Source organism: Halichoerus grypus, chromosome 6 (genome assembly GCF_964656455.1).
Source record: "Halichoerus grypus chromosome 6, mHalGry1.hap1.1, whole genome shotgun sequence".
Lineage (NCBI taxonomy): Eukaryota > Metazoa > Chordata > Mammalia > Carnivora > Phocidae > Halichoerus > Halichoerus grypus.
The window spans coordinates 171526179-171540849 of NC_135717.1; the positions used below are offsets into that span (position 1 = coordinate 171526179).

General features: G+C 58.0%; 2 protein-coding genes across 3 annotated transcripts in view; one reads left to right on the forward strand and one right to left on the reverse strand.

Annotated features, from left to right (window-relative positions):
* Positions 1 to 2259, forward strand: part of L3MBTL2 (L3MBTL histone methyl-lysine binding protein 2) — a 21077-nt gene extending 18818 nt beyond the window's left edge. Inside the window, exon 17 of the mRNA XM_036072623.2 lies at positions 173 to 2259. Coding sequence (XP_035928516.1) covers positions 173 to 285 — 113 coding nt within the window. The 3' untranslated portion in view covers positions 286 to 2259. The remainder of the gene's footprint in view (positions 1 to 172) is intronic.
* CHADL (chondroadherin like) overlaps positions 1 to 10433 on the reverse strand; it is a 10773-nt gene extending 340 nt beyond the window's left edge. The window contains exons 1-6 of one of the 2 annotated variants that reach the window (XM_036072621.2): positions 10323 to 10433; positions 8695 to 8863; positions 6278 to 7981; positions 5575 to 5741; positions 4653 to 4857; positions 4362 to 4554 (exon numbers count right to left, since the gene is read on the reverse strand). In XM_036072621.2, the coding sequence (XP_035928514.2) occupies positions 4677 to 4857; positions 5575 to 5741; positions 6278 to 7981; positions 8695 to 8863; positions 10323 to 10330 (2229 nt within the window). In that variant the 5' untranslated portion in view covers positions 10331 to 10433 and the 3' untranslated portion in view covers positions 4362 to 4554; positions 4653 to 4676. Of the gene's footprint in view, positions 1 to 4361; positions 4555 to 4652; positions 4858 to 5574; positions 5742 to 6277; positions 7982 to 8694; positions 8864 to 10322 lie in introns of those variants that run through there. The other variant, XM_036072622.2, reaches the window with a different exon arrangement.
* Between the last annotated feature and the right edge of the window lie 4238 nt (positions 10434 to 14671).

A 14671-nucleotide genomic window follows, 5' to 3' on the forward strand; every position in this document is an offset into this window, starting at 1 on the left:
CATCTCCAGCCGGGCCCTCTCCATCTCGCCGCCTGCCCCACGGGGGGAAGGTGCCATTCCCACCTCCCCGCCACGTCCCGAAGGCCCCCGTTCATAGGGAGCCAGAGGCCCCGCCCTTCCCAGGGTTTCACGCACACTCACTCTGTTCTCCAACCCCCCCCTTCCTCTTTAGTCATTGCCGTGCGCGTGAAGGAAGAACATCTAGACATGGCCACGCCGGACAAAGCCCCGAGTCCAGAGCTGCCTGTTCCCCTCGAGAACATCAAACAGGAGACAGACGACTGAGCCTTCCCCCATGCCAGCCCGGGGCTCCTCTGTTGCTACCACCCTTCCCCCCTGCTTTAGTTTGCAGACTGAGCCTTTTTGCCTAAGTTCTGCCAGCTGCTGTGAGGGCCGGGCACCGAAGGACCTCTGGCCAGGCCTGCGTGACTGCGGCTGCCCGAGGCCTCCAGATTTGTCTGTGAGCGACTCCTCCTCCAGCTACAGTTCCCGAAGCTCTTCCTCCCAGTAACCTCCCTCCACACCCACATACCCCTCGACTGCCGTGGGGTCGAGGGCTGCCCCCAGTCATACTGGAAGATGAGTCCGTGAGGCGTGTACGGGTGTGTCCAAGCAAGTCCTGTAACAGGCCTGTAACAGCCGCAGGTCGGTGGTGAGTGGTGTGGTGCGTGCCTGAAAGCAGCCACGTGGAGCAGCCTCTCACCTCTGGGCTTGGTGCTCCGCTCCTCCCAGCACCCGAGGGAGGCCAGGGAACCCCATGCGCGCGCCCACCTCTGGCAGGCAGCTAAGCAGCAGTGACCAGGAGGCAGGTTCTGGTGACTTGTGAGGTGGCCTTGACCTGGTTTCTTTGTTAGCAAGAGGACTGACCCGTATTTCCTAAAAGGAACAGTGGAATAGAGGTGGGGTCTGCTCCTGGCTAGGGGGCTTGGTGGCCGAGGGGCTGCAGAGGCGGCAGGACTGGAAGGTGAGGCCAGGGCTATGAGGAGGCCCCAGCTGGACGGGGGACCACCGCCAGCTTTGCGCTTAACCTGCCCTGAGCCCAGCTTGGCCGGGACCTGTCCTTTCACCCCCTTCTCCCTGTTAACCAGGGTCAGGTGCAGCCCTGCCTGAGAGTCCTGGGGCAGGGGAGTGGTCAGCCCTGCTGGCTGAGGTGGCCCTAAGGAAGGGAGGAAGGGAGAAGAGGATAACAGGACATGCTTCCTGGCTCTCTGTCCCTTACTGTCCATCCTCCTCTCTGAAATTACATTCTAGAAGCTCCCCTAGTGTCTGCCCAAATTTCAGTAGCTTTTATTTTTCCCAGTTAGTCTCCTTGGAAACTGTCTCTTTCCGTCTCTTCAGTAACTTTTCCTGGAACGTAAGGTGGAGGCAGGCTGCCCTTATTTCTTGTCTTTGGGTGGAGACGCACTGCCAGGTGGGTCCCCGTGTCGTCCTTTAGGGGGTCCAGCTGTGCTGCTATGGGCGTCCAGCTACACTCGGAGCTGGTCTGTCCGGCTGCCACTGCCCGTGCTTGCTGGGTGGGGTGCTGGCGTGCGTTTGCTCAGGACCCCGGCTGTTTGGTGTTACCCAGAGATGGGGTGACCAGCCTAAGGGGAGCTGATTTCCAGTCATTTTTTTCCAGAGAGAACTTGATCCTCACTCCTTTACTAAAGGCACTAGAAAGCCCCACATGGTGTAGAAACCAGGCCCAGAAAGTGGTCAGTTGGTGCAGCCTGAACTCCCCCAAAAAGTGACTAGATTTGGAACATAGTGAAGATCAAGGACGGGCCATGCCTTCCCCTGCTGTCGCTCACACACGCACCCCAGACCTGGACAGTGACAGGTCAATAACTGCAGCCCCCCCCTCCCCAGGGAAGATGGCCTGGGTACGCATTTGGGCTCACAGTGTCCCCGTGGAGCTCTTGTAGGCTCCTGCTCCCAGCTGAAGCTAGTGCCTCATCCCCAGACCCCTTGCAGTTCGGGGATCCCGTTCTGACTGGAGCTTCTGGGAAAACTGGCCTTGGACGGCATTGTAACCTTCAGTCCCTTCCCCCTGAATGAAGTGAGGCCTGCCTGTGCCCTGATGAGGATGGCAGGGTCGGGGGACAGGCCAGCTGCCATTCCCGCCCTCGACTGGCCACCCCGGACTTCCTGAAGTCGTTAGTCAGGTTTCTGTTTCTTAGAGCTGAGTGTATTCTCATCTGTCACCTCCTGTGAAGGCTGGGTTCACACATGAGCACAATGAATAAATGGCCTCATTTGAGCGCCCCATCTCCATAGCAACCACACTGTGGGTTACCCGTATTTGCGTCTCTGCCGTTCCTCTCCTGCAAGACCCTGAGCCCAGAGGCCAAGCCCGGGCCTGGTCTGCCGCAGCAGCCTGGTACTAAGCCATGAATGTGTGACCTGAAAATACGTAACTTGTGTTGCTGGGGCCGAAAGATCTTGATTCATCACAGATGGAAGTGGGGGCTTCTGGGAGGTTTCCATTCCAGGCAAGGACCAACTTTGTACCTCACTTGCCCTTGGAGAGAACCGGAGAGCTTGGAGTCCAGCCGGGGGTCGGGGGTGCCGCTGGCTGTGGGACCTCCTGAAGAACCGTTTCCACTCCCTGTGCCGCCGCTCCATGACCAGCAGTGGCTCCCTGCTGCAGGATTAGACCGAGTGCAAATGCACACACCTTTCCTCTACTGGTCCCCAGTCTAGACACAGTTCAGCTTCACAGGAACCCTGAGGTACACGTTGACTTCATCTTATCAGAGTTTAGTAACTCATTGGCTTAAATCCACAACTTAAATGACAGCAGCGGGAGTAAGCCCAGGGCGGTCTGCCGTATTACCACCAGTAGGTACTCTTCATTCAGTGTCCTTCCTGAAGCATCTTCCACATGCCAGACAGCACCGCTAGAGGTTGGGCCTCAAAATTGCAATGCATGGGTGCTCCTGCTGTGGCCATGAGCCAGGTGAGCACGCCCAGAACGGGACTCAGGGCCCTGTGTGATCCTCGAGGTCAGGGTCCTTTTTTTTTTTTTTTTTTTTTTTTTTTTTTTAAAGTAGGCTCCGTGCCCAAGGTGGAGTTGAGATCAAGTCTCATGCTCAAAAAAAAAAAAGTCACATACTCTACCAACTGAGCCAGCCAGGAACCCAGGGCCCCTATCAATTCCTTCGTATTCCTGGGAGGAAACTGCCACTTTCAACAAAAATGAAAAACCTATAACCCCAGGGCTAGCATTTGGTGGACGATCTCCACGTCCAAAAGGGTGGCTGGATGGAACGGTCTCAGATGTCCCAATGCCTGCTGCAGCCAGCATACCACGGGAGTCAGGGTGCGGGGTCTTCCCCTTCATCCAAAGCCCTGACCCGCAGCTGGCGCCATCAGGGCCACGCTCAGCAGCCACGTGAGCTCCCAGGGCTGCCGCAGGGGGAGAGCACGACGCGTCCGCGGAGATGAATGCCGTTGTCATTACTGCTAGTTCCAGATCTGACCTCTAAGGCACAACTGCTCACCTTCAGCTTGGTGTCTTTCTAGGGGTTCCTTCCTCCCAGCCTACCGGACAAGGAACACTTAGGAAGTGAATTGGCCCCCCCCCCCAAAGAAGATACACCTCAGAATGAGACCTTACTCGGAAAAAGGGTCTTCACAGAGGTAATCAAGTTAGAACAAGATCATCGGGGTGGGCCCTAATGCAATATGACTCCTGTCCTTCTAGAAAGGGAATTTGGAAGCAGGAAGATGGGACGGGGGCACATGCCATGTGAAGTCAGGCAGACTGCCGCTGTGCGGCCACAAGCCAAGGCACATCTGGGTCCACCAGAAGCTCGAAGGGGCTCAGAAGGCTCTCCCCTACAGCCTGCAGAGGGAGCACAGCCCTGTGGACGCCTTGCTCTCCCGCTTCTGAGAACAGTGAGACAAAAATGTCTGTCATCCTAAGCCACCCGGTTTGTGGTCCTTTTTCACGGCAGCCCCTGGGCGCTTCTACACCATCTCATGGTCCCCAGGCACCCAAGTCCTGCGAGTGCTGGTCCAGAGGCAGGCTGAGCACTGTCCCTGTCTTACCAGGACCCACTTTTCTGTTCTCATCCTCCCTCTCAGGACTGGCCTCACCTCCCCGTGCCCTCACCGCACAGCAGGGGTTCCCACAGGCAAGGCCCCCATATCCTGCTCGCCCTTCACTGAGTGCTGCACAGTTTTGCTACAGCCGAGGGCTCAAGGACGCGAACGTAAACGCCAGGCGGGTGATGCGACACCGCAGAGCAGGGCCGGCGTGTGGCTGACGAGCCCCGGGAGGCGGCGACAACAGCGCCTGAGCCTCTGCTCTGTCCCGGGGGTGAGCCAGGCCCTCGAGGCCACGAAGGGGTGAATCAACAATGATCCAGCAAATACGGTGACAGCGGCATTGCTTTTAGGAACACGCTGGGGCCAGGTAGCCTGTGGCTTCTCGGAAAGGCCACTGTCCCACAGAACGTAGTCATTTCCTCATAAACCCACCTGGGCCCAGCCAGGGGTGCAGGAGGTGAGGAGCGGGGACAGATATTACGGCAGGGAAGCAACAGAGTCATTGCCCAGATGTGGAACCACCTGAATTAGGACCGAGAGAAGTCAGATCCCTGCTCGCCTGGGCTCTCTGGAACCTGACCCACCCACCGAGGCCTCCCCCCGACCTGCCTCAGGCCAACCTTGTCTGCTGTCCACCGTCATCGTCATCCCTTCACGCGGGTTCTCCTGGCACCAGACCTGGGGGCGGGCATCCGCTTGGCCTTCCTGGCAGCCCTGCCGGGGCAGGTTTCAAAGATAGCAGTTGCAGCCCTCACCCTCTGGCCGTGGGCGCTGGGAGGGGCGGCACAGACGGCCCCCACACGCAGGTTCAGCCCCATGAGCCACCTGAGGAGAGGAGAGAGTTCAGGGACCCCGCTGTGCTGAGCCTTCCCGGGGGACGCGAGGAGGTCCTTGGGAACTGGCGGGCAGTGGAGCCTGGTGGGCGAGGGCAGACTCTGGAGGGAAGCCCGGCTCAGCCCCTCACCAATTAGGGGACTCCGAATGAGTCACTTCAATTCTCAGATCCCTTCTCTGTAAAAAGGGGATAGTAATAGTAATAAATAGTGACAGAGAGCTCAGGGTGCTCCAGACACTGTTCAAATCAATCTATATATGCGAGCTGACAGTGTCATCCTCACGAAGAAGCCCCATGAGGTGGACACGGTTCCTTCCATCCCCTTTACGGATGAGGGAATGGCGCAGAGAAGGCAGGGGGCCCCAAGTTAGTCGCAGAGCAGGATTGCAGCCCAGCTCTGCTGGACTCCAGGGTTCTTGGTGCTTTCTTATGAAATTAATGAAGTGCCCACAAATATTTATTAGGTCCCACCCCACTAGGCTGTGAGGATTGCATTCCCACGTGATGGGTGAGGGAATCCAGGCCCAGAGAAGTCCACCCCAAGCCCCATGCCCTTCTGGCTCCCTCAGGAACGGCAGCTGGCTCTGGCAGGACCCTCCCCTCCGAAGATGCTCAGCGGGCGCAGCCATGTGCCCTGGGGAGAGGGTGGGGCTTGACTGAGAGCAGCTGGTGGGTCCCCAGCTGGGGGGCCCGCTGAAGGCGCCTACCTGTGCAGCGGGAGCAGCTGACAATCACAGTGGAAGGGATTGCCGCTGAGGTCGATAAGCTCCAGCTGGCTGAGATGGGCCAGGGCAGGCATGGCCTGCAGCTGGTTCTTCTGCAGGTGCAGACTCTGCAGCCAGGGCCCCAGGCCCAAAAAGGCCCTGGGAGAAATCTGCGAGGAGATGCCAAGCCTTGGTGTGAGCTCCTGCCAGGCTCGTCTCACCCCTAGGCCTGGGAGGTAGCCCCATGCTCCCCCAGCAGAAGGGAAGTGGAGATCCCAAGGTGGCCCCCCAAGAAAGGGCAGTGCGGACCCTGGTTGGTCTGATCCCAAAGCGCCTGCCCTTTGCACGTCACCTGGATGCCCAGCTCATGGTTCTTTCTGCTCTGCCCGAACACGCCCCCATAACGGCAGATCCCCTTGGTGGCTCCAGCCCTGCCCTCAAAGTGCACAAGAACCCCATGGACCCACTTCCTCGTTCCTCCGGGCTCTGGCAGCACCCTCCCTGGATGGCCTCTCTGTGTGGCACCGGAGTCCACCTGATCTGTCCCCACACCTGAGCTCCCTGGGGGCAGGCATAGGGTCTGGCCTATCCCAGGGGCACCCGGCCCAGCCTCAGGCCTAACTGCCGGGGCAGCGGTGCCTGCCCAGTGAGTGCCTGCTGCATGGGGCTCACGCTGCCTCCCCCACCCTACACTCCAGCCCCGCACCTGCTCCAGGCCACTGCTGTTCAGGAAGAGGTGCCGCAGTGAGTGGCCCACGGGCCGGAAGGCCCCGTCTGGCAGGGTTTGGAGCGGGTTCCCCGAGAGCTGCAGCTCCAGGAGGGCAGGCAGCCCCTCCAAGGCCCCAGTGGGCACCCCTTGCAGCTGGTTCCTGTCCAGGTGCAGCTTCTCCAGCTCGGGCGCTGGGCCTATTGCCCCAGGGGACACTTGGGTGATGCGGTTGCCGCTCAGGTAGAGCCAGCGCAGGGCTGGCAGGCCTGCCAGGTCCCCAGGCCCCAGGCGGTCCACGGCGTTGTTCTGCAGGTGCAGGGAGAAGAGGCTGGGCAGGGCGCGCAGGGCGGCCCCGGGCACGTGCCGGAAGCGGTTGCGCTCCAGGTACAGGTAGCCGAGGCGGGGGGCCCCCTCCAGGGCAGCGGCGCGGAGGCCGGCGAGCTGGTTGTCCGAGAGGTAGAGGTAGAGGAGGCTGCCCAGCCCGGCCAGGGCGCCCGCCTCCAGCTCCGTGAGGCCGCAGTGCTGCAGGTGCAGCGACACCAGCTGGCCCAGGCCCGGGAAGGCGGCTCGCGGCACCGACGGGAAGTGGTTGCGCCTCAGGTCCAGGAGCCGGGTGTCGCCGGGGAAGCCGCGGGGCACGGCCCGCAGGCCCCGGCCCTCGCAGCCGCTGTGCCGGGACTCGGAGGCGCACACGCAGGCCGGCGGGCAGGGCCGGGCTGCCCCGTCCGCCTCGTCGGGGGCGGCAGGGGGGGCGTGGGGCCGCGCGGCCGCCCGCCACTCGTCCTCCTCCGCCGCCGCCGCCGCCCCGTCTGCGGGGCAGCGCAGGTCGGCGGGCCTCAGGGCGCCCAGGGCCTCGCCTCCCAGGCGCCGCGGGCCCCCGCACGTGCCGTCCGAGCGCACGCGCGCGCGCGCCAGCCACTCGAGCAGCGGCCGGGCCTCGCAGCCGCACCACAGAGGGTTGCCCTGCAGCCGCAGCCGGCGCAGCCGCCCGGGGCCCTGCAGCGGGGGCAGGGCGGCCAGCTGGTTCCCGCGGAGGTCCAGGGTGTGCAGGCGGGGGCAGCGCGCGAAGGCCCTGGCGTCCAGCGCCTGCAGGGCGCCGTGGTCCAGCAGCAGCTCCCGGAGGCCCGGCAGCGCCAGCCCGTCCTCCTCGCCCACGTAGGTGAAGGGGTTGTGGCCCAGCTCGAGGCGCGCCAGGACGCGGGCCTGGGACAGGGCCGGCCCCGGCAGGGCCTGCAGCTCGTTGTGGTGCAGGCTGAGCCGGCGCAGGGCGGGCAGGCCGGCCAGGGCCTCGGGGGCCAGCACGCTGAGCGCGTTGTGGGCCAGCTGCAGCCAGCGCGCGCGCGCCAGCCCCTGGAAGGCCATGGCGGGCAGGTAGACCAGGGCGTTGTGGGCCAGGTTCAGCGTGGCCAGCGCCCCCAGCGCCCCGAACGTGCCCGGCCGCAGCTCCTCCAGCACGTTCCCCTCCAGCTCCAGCCGCTGCAGCGAGCCCAGCCCGTCCAGGGCCTCCTGGGGCAGCGAGCTCAGGCGGTTGGAGGCCAGGTTGAGGAGGAGCAGGCGGCCCAGGCCGCGGAAGGCGCCCTCGGCCACCAGCTCCACCTGGCAGTGCCGCAGGTCCAGATGCGTCAGATAAGGCAGATCCTGGAAGGCCGCTGGGGGGATCACCTTCAGCGTGTTGCCTTGGAGGTCCAGCCGCTGGGTCAGCTGAGCGGGGAGAGGCAGGGGGAGGCCGGAAAGCGTGAGGACTACAGCCTTTGCACGCGCTGTTCCCTCAGCTGGACGCTCCTCCCCCTCACCTTTTCCTCATTCTCTTCCTCCTGCTCCCCGACACCTCCTCCAGGAAGCCTTCCCCCCTAGCCACCTGGGCACTTTTCACATCGAACTGTCGCTGCCTGTTTACTTTCTCTCTTCCCTCCTAGCCCTTGACTCCACAGAGCAGAGACCGTATCTTATTCCAGTACATCCCCTGTTCTCTCTGGTTCTCTCCCACAGGGTTTGTAATTAATTCCGTATTTTTTTAAGATTTTTTATTTATTTATCAGAGAGAGAGCACAAGCAGGGGGAGGGGCAGAGGAAGAAGCAGGCTCTGTGCTGAGCAGGGAGCCCGATGTGGGGCTCGATCCCAGGACCCTGGGATCACGACCTGAGCCGAAGGCAGACGACGCTTCACCGACTGAGCCACCCAGGCGTCCCAATTCAATATTTATCTTATAGGTCACCTACTTGTTCCAATCACATAGAATTTTAAATAGATTGTCTCCCTAGTGGTGGTTGTTATTCCCATTTTACAGATGTGAAGACTGAGGCTCAGAGAGGAAAGGTGACATGCCAAGGTCTCCCAGCCAGGCAGTGGCAGATCCCCTGGTGCCAACCCAGGCTCCTCCTGCTGTCCGCCCTGCCCCCCTCACCCTGCTGACCTCAGGGATGGCGTCTGGCACCTCCGTGAGGTTCTGGTGCCGACAGGCCACATGCCGCCCGGGACTGTCGCAAATGCACGTCTGTGGGCAGCGTTGGGCAGCTGTATGCCAAGCCGGGCCCAGTGGCAGCAGCAGAAGCAGCAGCAGCACCAAGGAGACTCTCCGGGGCCTGGGAGAGGGAGGAATGGTCTGTTGTTCACAGGGGCAAGGGTCCCACGCTGTCCACTCACCGAGCCCAGCTCCTGTTTCCGGAGCCCCTGAGATGTCTTCCTTCTTTGGCCCCAGGGAAGGCGTCATTGCTCTGAGCCTCACGACGCTCCATGCAGCAAAGCTTCTATTGTTAGCCTTAACACTGGGGGAAACTGAGGCTCAGAAAGGCGACCTGGCAAGTCTCCTCGACCGCCTGCCCCTCGGCTCAGGGAGGGCTTGCTGAATGCAAGGATGACCTGAGGGCTCAGCGGGTGTGCCCAGGCTGTGATGAGGCTCCTGGGTCCAGGGGGAGGCCTGGACCTCCCAGCGTGAGGGGGGCAGAGACAGAAGCAGCCCGTCCCCAGAAGTGGTGACAGGGAGCAGAGTGGCACCTGCTGTAGGAAGACGGCCTGCAGCCAGAGGGGCACCCAGGCCGGGCCTGAGTGTGTCAGGCCAGGTTCGGGGGACCAGGTGTTACGGGGTCCGAGGGGCTCGAGGAGCCTTACTGGCTGGTCAGAGCCATGCTGGCAGGTGAGCAGGAGGCTTAGGCCTGTCGTCCATCTGATGCCACCCCACCAGCCCGGAACGGGACGGCTGAGGGGACGGGCCCGGGCTCTGCTTTGGGCGGCTCCATCCCCTTCCCCGTCCATCTTCCCCCAGCGTATCCATCCATCAGCCAGTGGGACCCCTTCACCTCACAACCGCAACCGCTGCCTGTTGCCTCTTAGGGGTGACTGCTGGCTCCCCCACACTCTGCTCACCACCACCAACCGAAGGCAACCTTCCAAGGTATTCCAAGATACAGACGGGCTCTGACACCGCCAACTTGAAGCCCTCCAGCATCTCCCCACTGCCTGACTCCTGATCCCACCTGGAATGTGCTCCGACTCTCCAGGGTCACCCTTGGCTCCCAGACCAGAAACACACATGACAGAGTTTCCTCCTCGCCGCCCGTGACTCCTGAGTCCCCCGGCTCTTCCTGCTGTTCTCAGCCCGCATCTCGGCCTCCGGGCAGCCCGTGCCAGGCCCTGGGCTGGGCCCCCACCCTCAGCCTCCTCACTGCTCCTCGCCGTCTATTGTTCAGTCTCCTTGAGGTCTCGTCCCCTTGAAGGCCGGGGCTGCTGGCATCCTCCCGAGGCTCAGGGTGGACCGGGGAAGGGGGGCCCGTGGGGACAGATCCCTCAGGGACAAGCGTCCAGGGTTGAGGCCTGCTGAGGTTGAGGACACGCCCACGGCGGCTCGCTGGAGCATCCACCCTGCCATTCACCACCTTCCTCAGAAACCACTTCAGGGACAGCCTTGGAGAATCTCTCCCCCAACAGATCCCAGAGCCCCTGTCCCCCAACCCATCAGAGGCCCAGAGAGGGCCAGGGGCTTGCCTGCAGCCCCTCAGCTTCTGTAGGCCCCCCCTGGTACCCTCCCAGGGCCCACACACTCACCCCTCCATGCCGCCTCGCCTCACACTGCCAGTCCAGCCTGGATGCGGCGGGAGCCCCCCTGTCGGGCCCGCAGGCCTGGCAGCCGGGACGGGGCTGAATGGGAGGCATTGTGGGCAGCCCAGCCCGAGGCTGAGGTGAAGGAGGGGCGGGCAGGGGCGGGAGAGTGGCTGGAGTTACAGGGCCTCCTGCCCGGCGCCGGCTCAGGGCTCAGGATCGCGGGCCAGGCCTGAGAGCCCAGCCTGGACAGCTGGGTCCCAGGCCGGCTGGCAGGGAGGGGCATCTCGGGGCCAGCCTGTGGGTCCCAGACCTGCGCTCCCTCCCAGCTGTGGGCTGTCGGGCAGTATTAGTAACTAGCTCACGGGGTTGCTGTGGGGGCCCAGGAAGGCACCTGGAACATAGTAGGTGCTCGAGAATGGTTCACTGTGTCCTGTTTATTAGACATTTACGTACATTGTTTAACACTGTACAGATGATATTCTGCAATTTTTTTTATTTTTATTTTTTTTAAGGCTTTATTTATTTGTCAGAGAGAGAGAAAAGAGAAAGCAAGCACAAGCAGGGGGAGCTGCAGGCAGAGGGAGAGGGGGAAGCACGCTCCCTGCTCAGCAGGGAGCCCGATGCGGGGCTCGATCCTAGGACCCTGGGACCATGACCTAAGCCGAAGGCAGACGCTTAACAACTGAGCCACCCAGGCGCCCCTGCAATTTTTTTTTCCACTCAACATCAAATTATCGAGTGATCCTGGCTGATTCTTCTTAGTCATGTTCATTTTAACGGCTGTGTAATATTCCATTGTGTACAGGTGGCAACTCTACTTATCCATTAATCTTGGAGATTTTGGTTGCCTCTTTTTTTTTTGCTTCCAAAATTTTATTACAAATAATATTGCAAAACAACATCCAAATACTTATCTTCCTGGGCACATGTGCATTTAGTAAAAAATGCAACAGGGGCACCTGGGTGGGTCAGTCAGTTAAACCTCTGACTCTTAGCTCAGGTCTTGATCTCAGGGTCGTGAGTTCAAGCCCTGCCTTGGGCTCCACACTGGGCATGGAGCCTACTTAAACAAAACAAAACAAAAAAAAATTTTTTTAATGCAACAGTTCATGTAAACCATAGCAAACTTCTATACATCCTGTGATTGTTCAGATCCATGTTGCTGGTGGATTTGCATCTGTTGTTATTCAGTTTGCGTGGATCTTTTTTTTTTTAAACCAGAAATAGTGCCGGACCACAGGCTTGTGCTTTATTTCACTCAGCAATTTCATGTCAGTGGCATCACAGAGTGTGCACTCTTCGGTTTTTTTCCATTCAACATTATGTTTGTGAGCTTCATCTGTGATGCATATTTTTAAAATTTGCTTAATTTTTATATAGCATTTCAGCACTCCATTCCATAAATATCCCACAGCAGTGGCATGGGGGGGGGGTGTGGAGACCGGAGGGCCATCTGCCCCAGATGCAGGCAACAAGGGGGTGTGCGGTTGGTAGGGAATTTAAATGCAAGGGGACCCAGTTGGTTTGCTTTTTATTGTCATCACGTGCTGGTGATTCTAAACACTGCTGATGCTAAAATATTCCTCCCTGCTTGGGTGGACCGTTCTCACCTCCGCTTTCTTGGTACCACATGGTGCAATTAATCCATTCCACTCTTTTTTTTTTTTTGAGAGAGAGAGAGACACAGCGAGAGAGGGAACACAAGCAGGGGGAGTGGGAGAGGGAGAAGCAGGCTTCCTGCCGATCAGGGAGCCCGATGCAGGGCTCGATCCCAGGACCCCGGGATCATGACCTGAGCCGAAGGCAGATGCTTAACGACTGAGCCACCCAGGTGCCCCTCCATTCCACTCTTGATGGACATTTGGGTTGTTTCCAGGCTGGGGCTATTATGAAGAGGGCTGCTTACGACATTTGCACATTTTTTGTTTTCTTTTTAAAGATTTTGAGAGCGAGAGGGAGTCAGCGCGCACGAGCAGGGGGAGGGGGCAGAGGGAGAAGAAGGCTCTCCGCTGAGCAGGGAGCCTGATGTGGGGCTCGATTCCAGGACCCTGGGATCATGACCTGAGCCAAAGGCAGATGCTTAACCAACTGAGCCACCCGGGCACCCCTGTTTGCACGTCTTTTGGAGAACATAGCACAACCCATCTCTGTCGGGGTAGACCTATGGGTGGAACTGCTGGCCATAGAATGTGCTTATTTTCAGCTTCAATGGATATTGCCAAACAGTTTGTCCGAGTGTTTGTACCAAATTACACTTTCCCCAGCAGTGTGGGAGCTCCATTGCTCCATTCTCACCAATGCTTGGTATCAACTGTTTTGCACTTTTGCCATTCTAATAATAATAAATAAAATCTTAAAAAAAAAAAAGTACGCATCTTTTCATATGCTTTTTGTGAAGTCCCCATTCGAACATTTTTGTTCATTTTTCTAATGAGTTGATTTTATTTTTAAGTAATCTCTACACCTAATGGGGGGCTCGAACTCATGACCCCAAGACCAAGAGTGGCATGCTCTACCGACTGAGCCAGCCAGGAGCCCCTACGATGCCTTTTTTTTTTTTTTTTTAAGATTTATTTATTTTAGAGAGCGAGCGAGTGAATGAGAGCAGGAGCAGGAGGGGGAGAGGGAGAGGGAGAGAGAATCTCAAGCCAACTCCATACTGAGCGCAGAGCCCAATGCGGGGCTCGATCTCAGGACCCTGAGATCATGACCTGAGCAGACACCAAGAGTCAGACGCTTAACCAACTGTGCCACCCAGACGCCCCCCATGAGACCTTTTGATAAACAAAATCCTCCTGTTCTCACTGCTACACAGTATCCATTGTGTCAATACCCTATAATGGCAAACTAAGGAAGGTCTTTAAGATATTCACCGACACACGATCTCCTGAAAGATCAGTAGTTTTGGCTTTTACATTTAGGATTTTTTAAATTGTGCTAAAATGTACATTACATAAGATTTACAATCTTAACCCTGTAAGTGTACAATTCCGTGGCATTAAGTGCATTCACATTGCTGTGCAAACCATTACCACAATCCATTTCCAGAACCTTGTTGTCATCCCAAACAAAAATTTTACACCCAAGACACAGTAACTCTCCTGTCTTCACCCAGCCCCTAGTAACCTCTCTTCGAGCTACCTCTTATCTGTGCAATCACATACTACTTGTCCTTTCATGTCTGGCTTCTTTCACTGAGCACATTGCTCCAAGGTTCATCCATGTTGTAGCATGTGTCCGAAGTTCACTCCTTTTTATGAATGAACAGTACTCCACTGTGTGTGTGTGTATTTTTAAAGATTTATTTATATTTATTTTAGTGAGAGAGAGAAAGCAGGGGGTTGGGCAGAGGAAGAGGGAGAGAGAGAAACTCAGGCAGACTCCCTGCTGAGTGTGGAGCTCAACACGGGGCTCGATCTCATGACCCTGAGATCAGATCTGAGCTGAAACCAAGAGTCGGACGCTCAACCGACTGCGCCACCCCGAATATGTATATTGATCACATTTCATCTGCTCACCTGTTAATGGACACTAGGCTGCCTGCACCTCTTGGCTCTCGTAAAGCTGCTGTGCACATGGACATACAGGTATTTGCTGGGGTCCCCCCATTCCCTTCTTTTGGGTTCACACGCACCGGAAGTGGGAGTGCAGGCAGTGGGAAGCCCCCTTTCCTCCACCTTGTCTCATTCTCTTCCCTCTGTCTCCTCCCAGAGGCAACCACTTTCCCGCGGTAGTATAACTTCACTGTAATATATGGCATTAACAATTTTAAACTATCAACTGTACATACTGCTTTGCAAACTTGTTTTTTTCACTCAACATTTTCAAGGTTTATTCACATGAATGAAGAAAGCTCCTGCATCTCCTGTGTTCACTTTAACGGCTGCATTTAAAAAAAATTTTTAGGGGCGCCTGGGTGGCTCAGTCAGTTAAGTGTCTGCCTTCGGCTCGGGTCATGATCCTGGGGTCCTGGGATGGAGCCCCACATCGGGCTCCCTGCTTAGCAGGGAGTCTGCTTCTCCCTCTCCCCTGCTCCTGTTCTCTCTCCCTCCTCTCAAATAAATGAATAAAACCTTTATAAGTTTTTATTTAAGTAATCTCTACACCCAACCTGGGGCTCGAACTCACAACCCTGAGATCAAGAGTCACATGCTCTTGGGACTGAGCCAGCCGGGCGCCCTGTAACTGTGGCATATTATCTCACTGCATGCGGCACACACTGTAATTAACCGTTTTTTTTCCCCCGAAGGACATTGACGTTATTAGTTTTCTGGACTTTTTCATGAAACTGCCCTTGTAACTTGTCACCTTGTGCACGTGTACAACGGTTTCTCTAGGGTAGATCCTTAGAA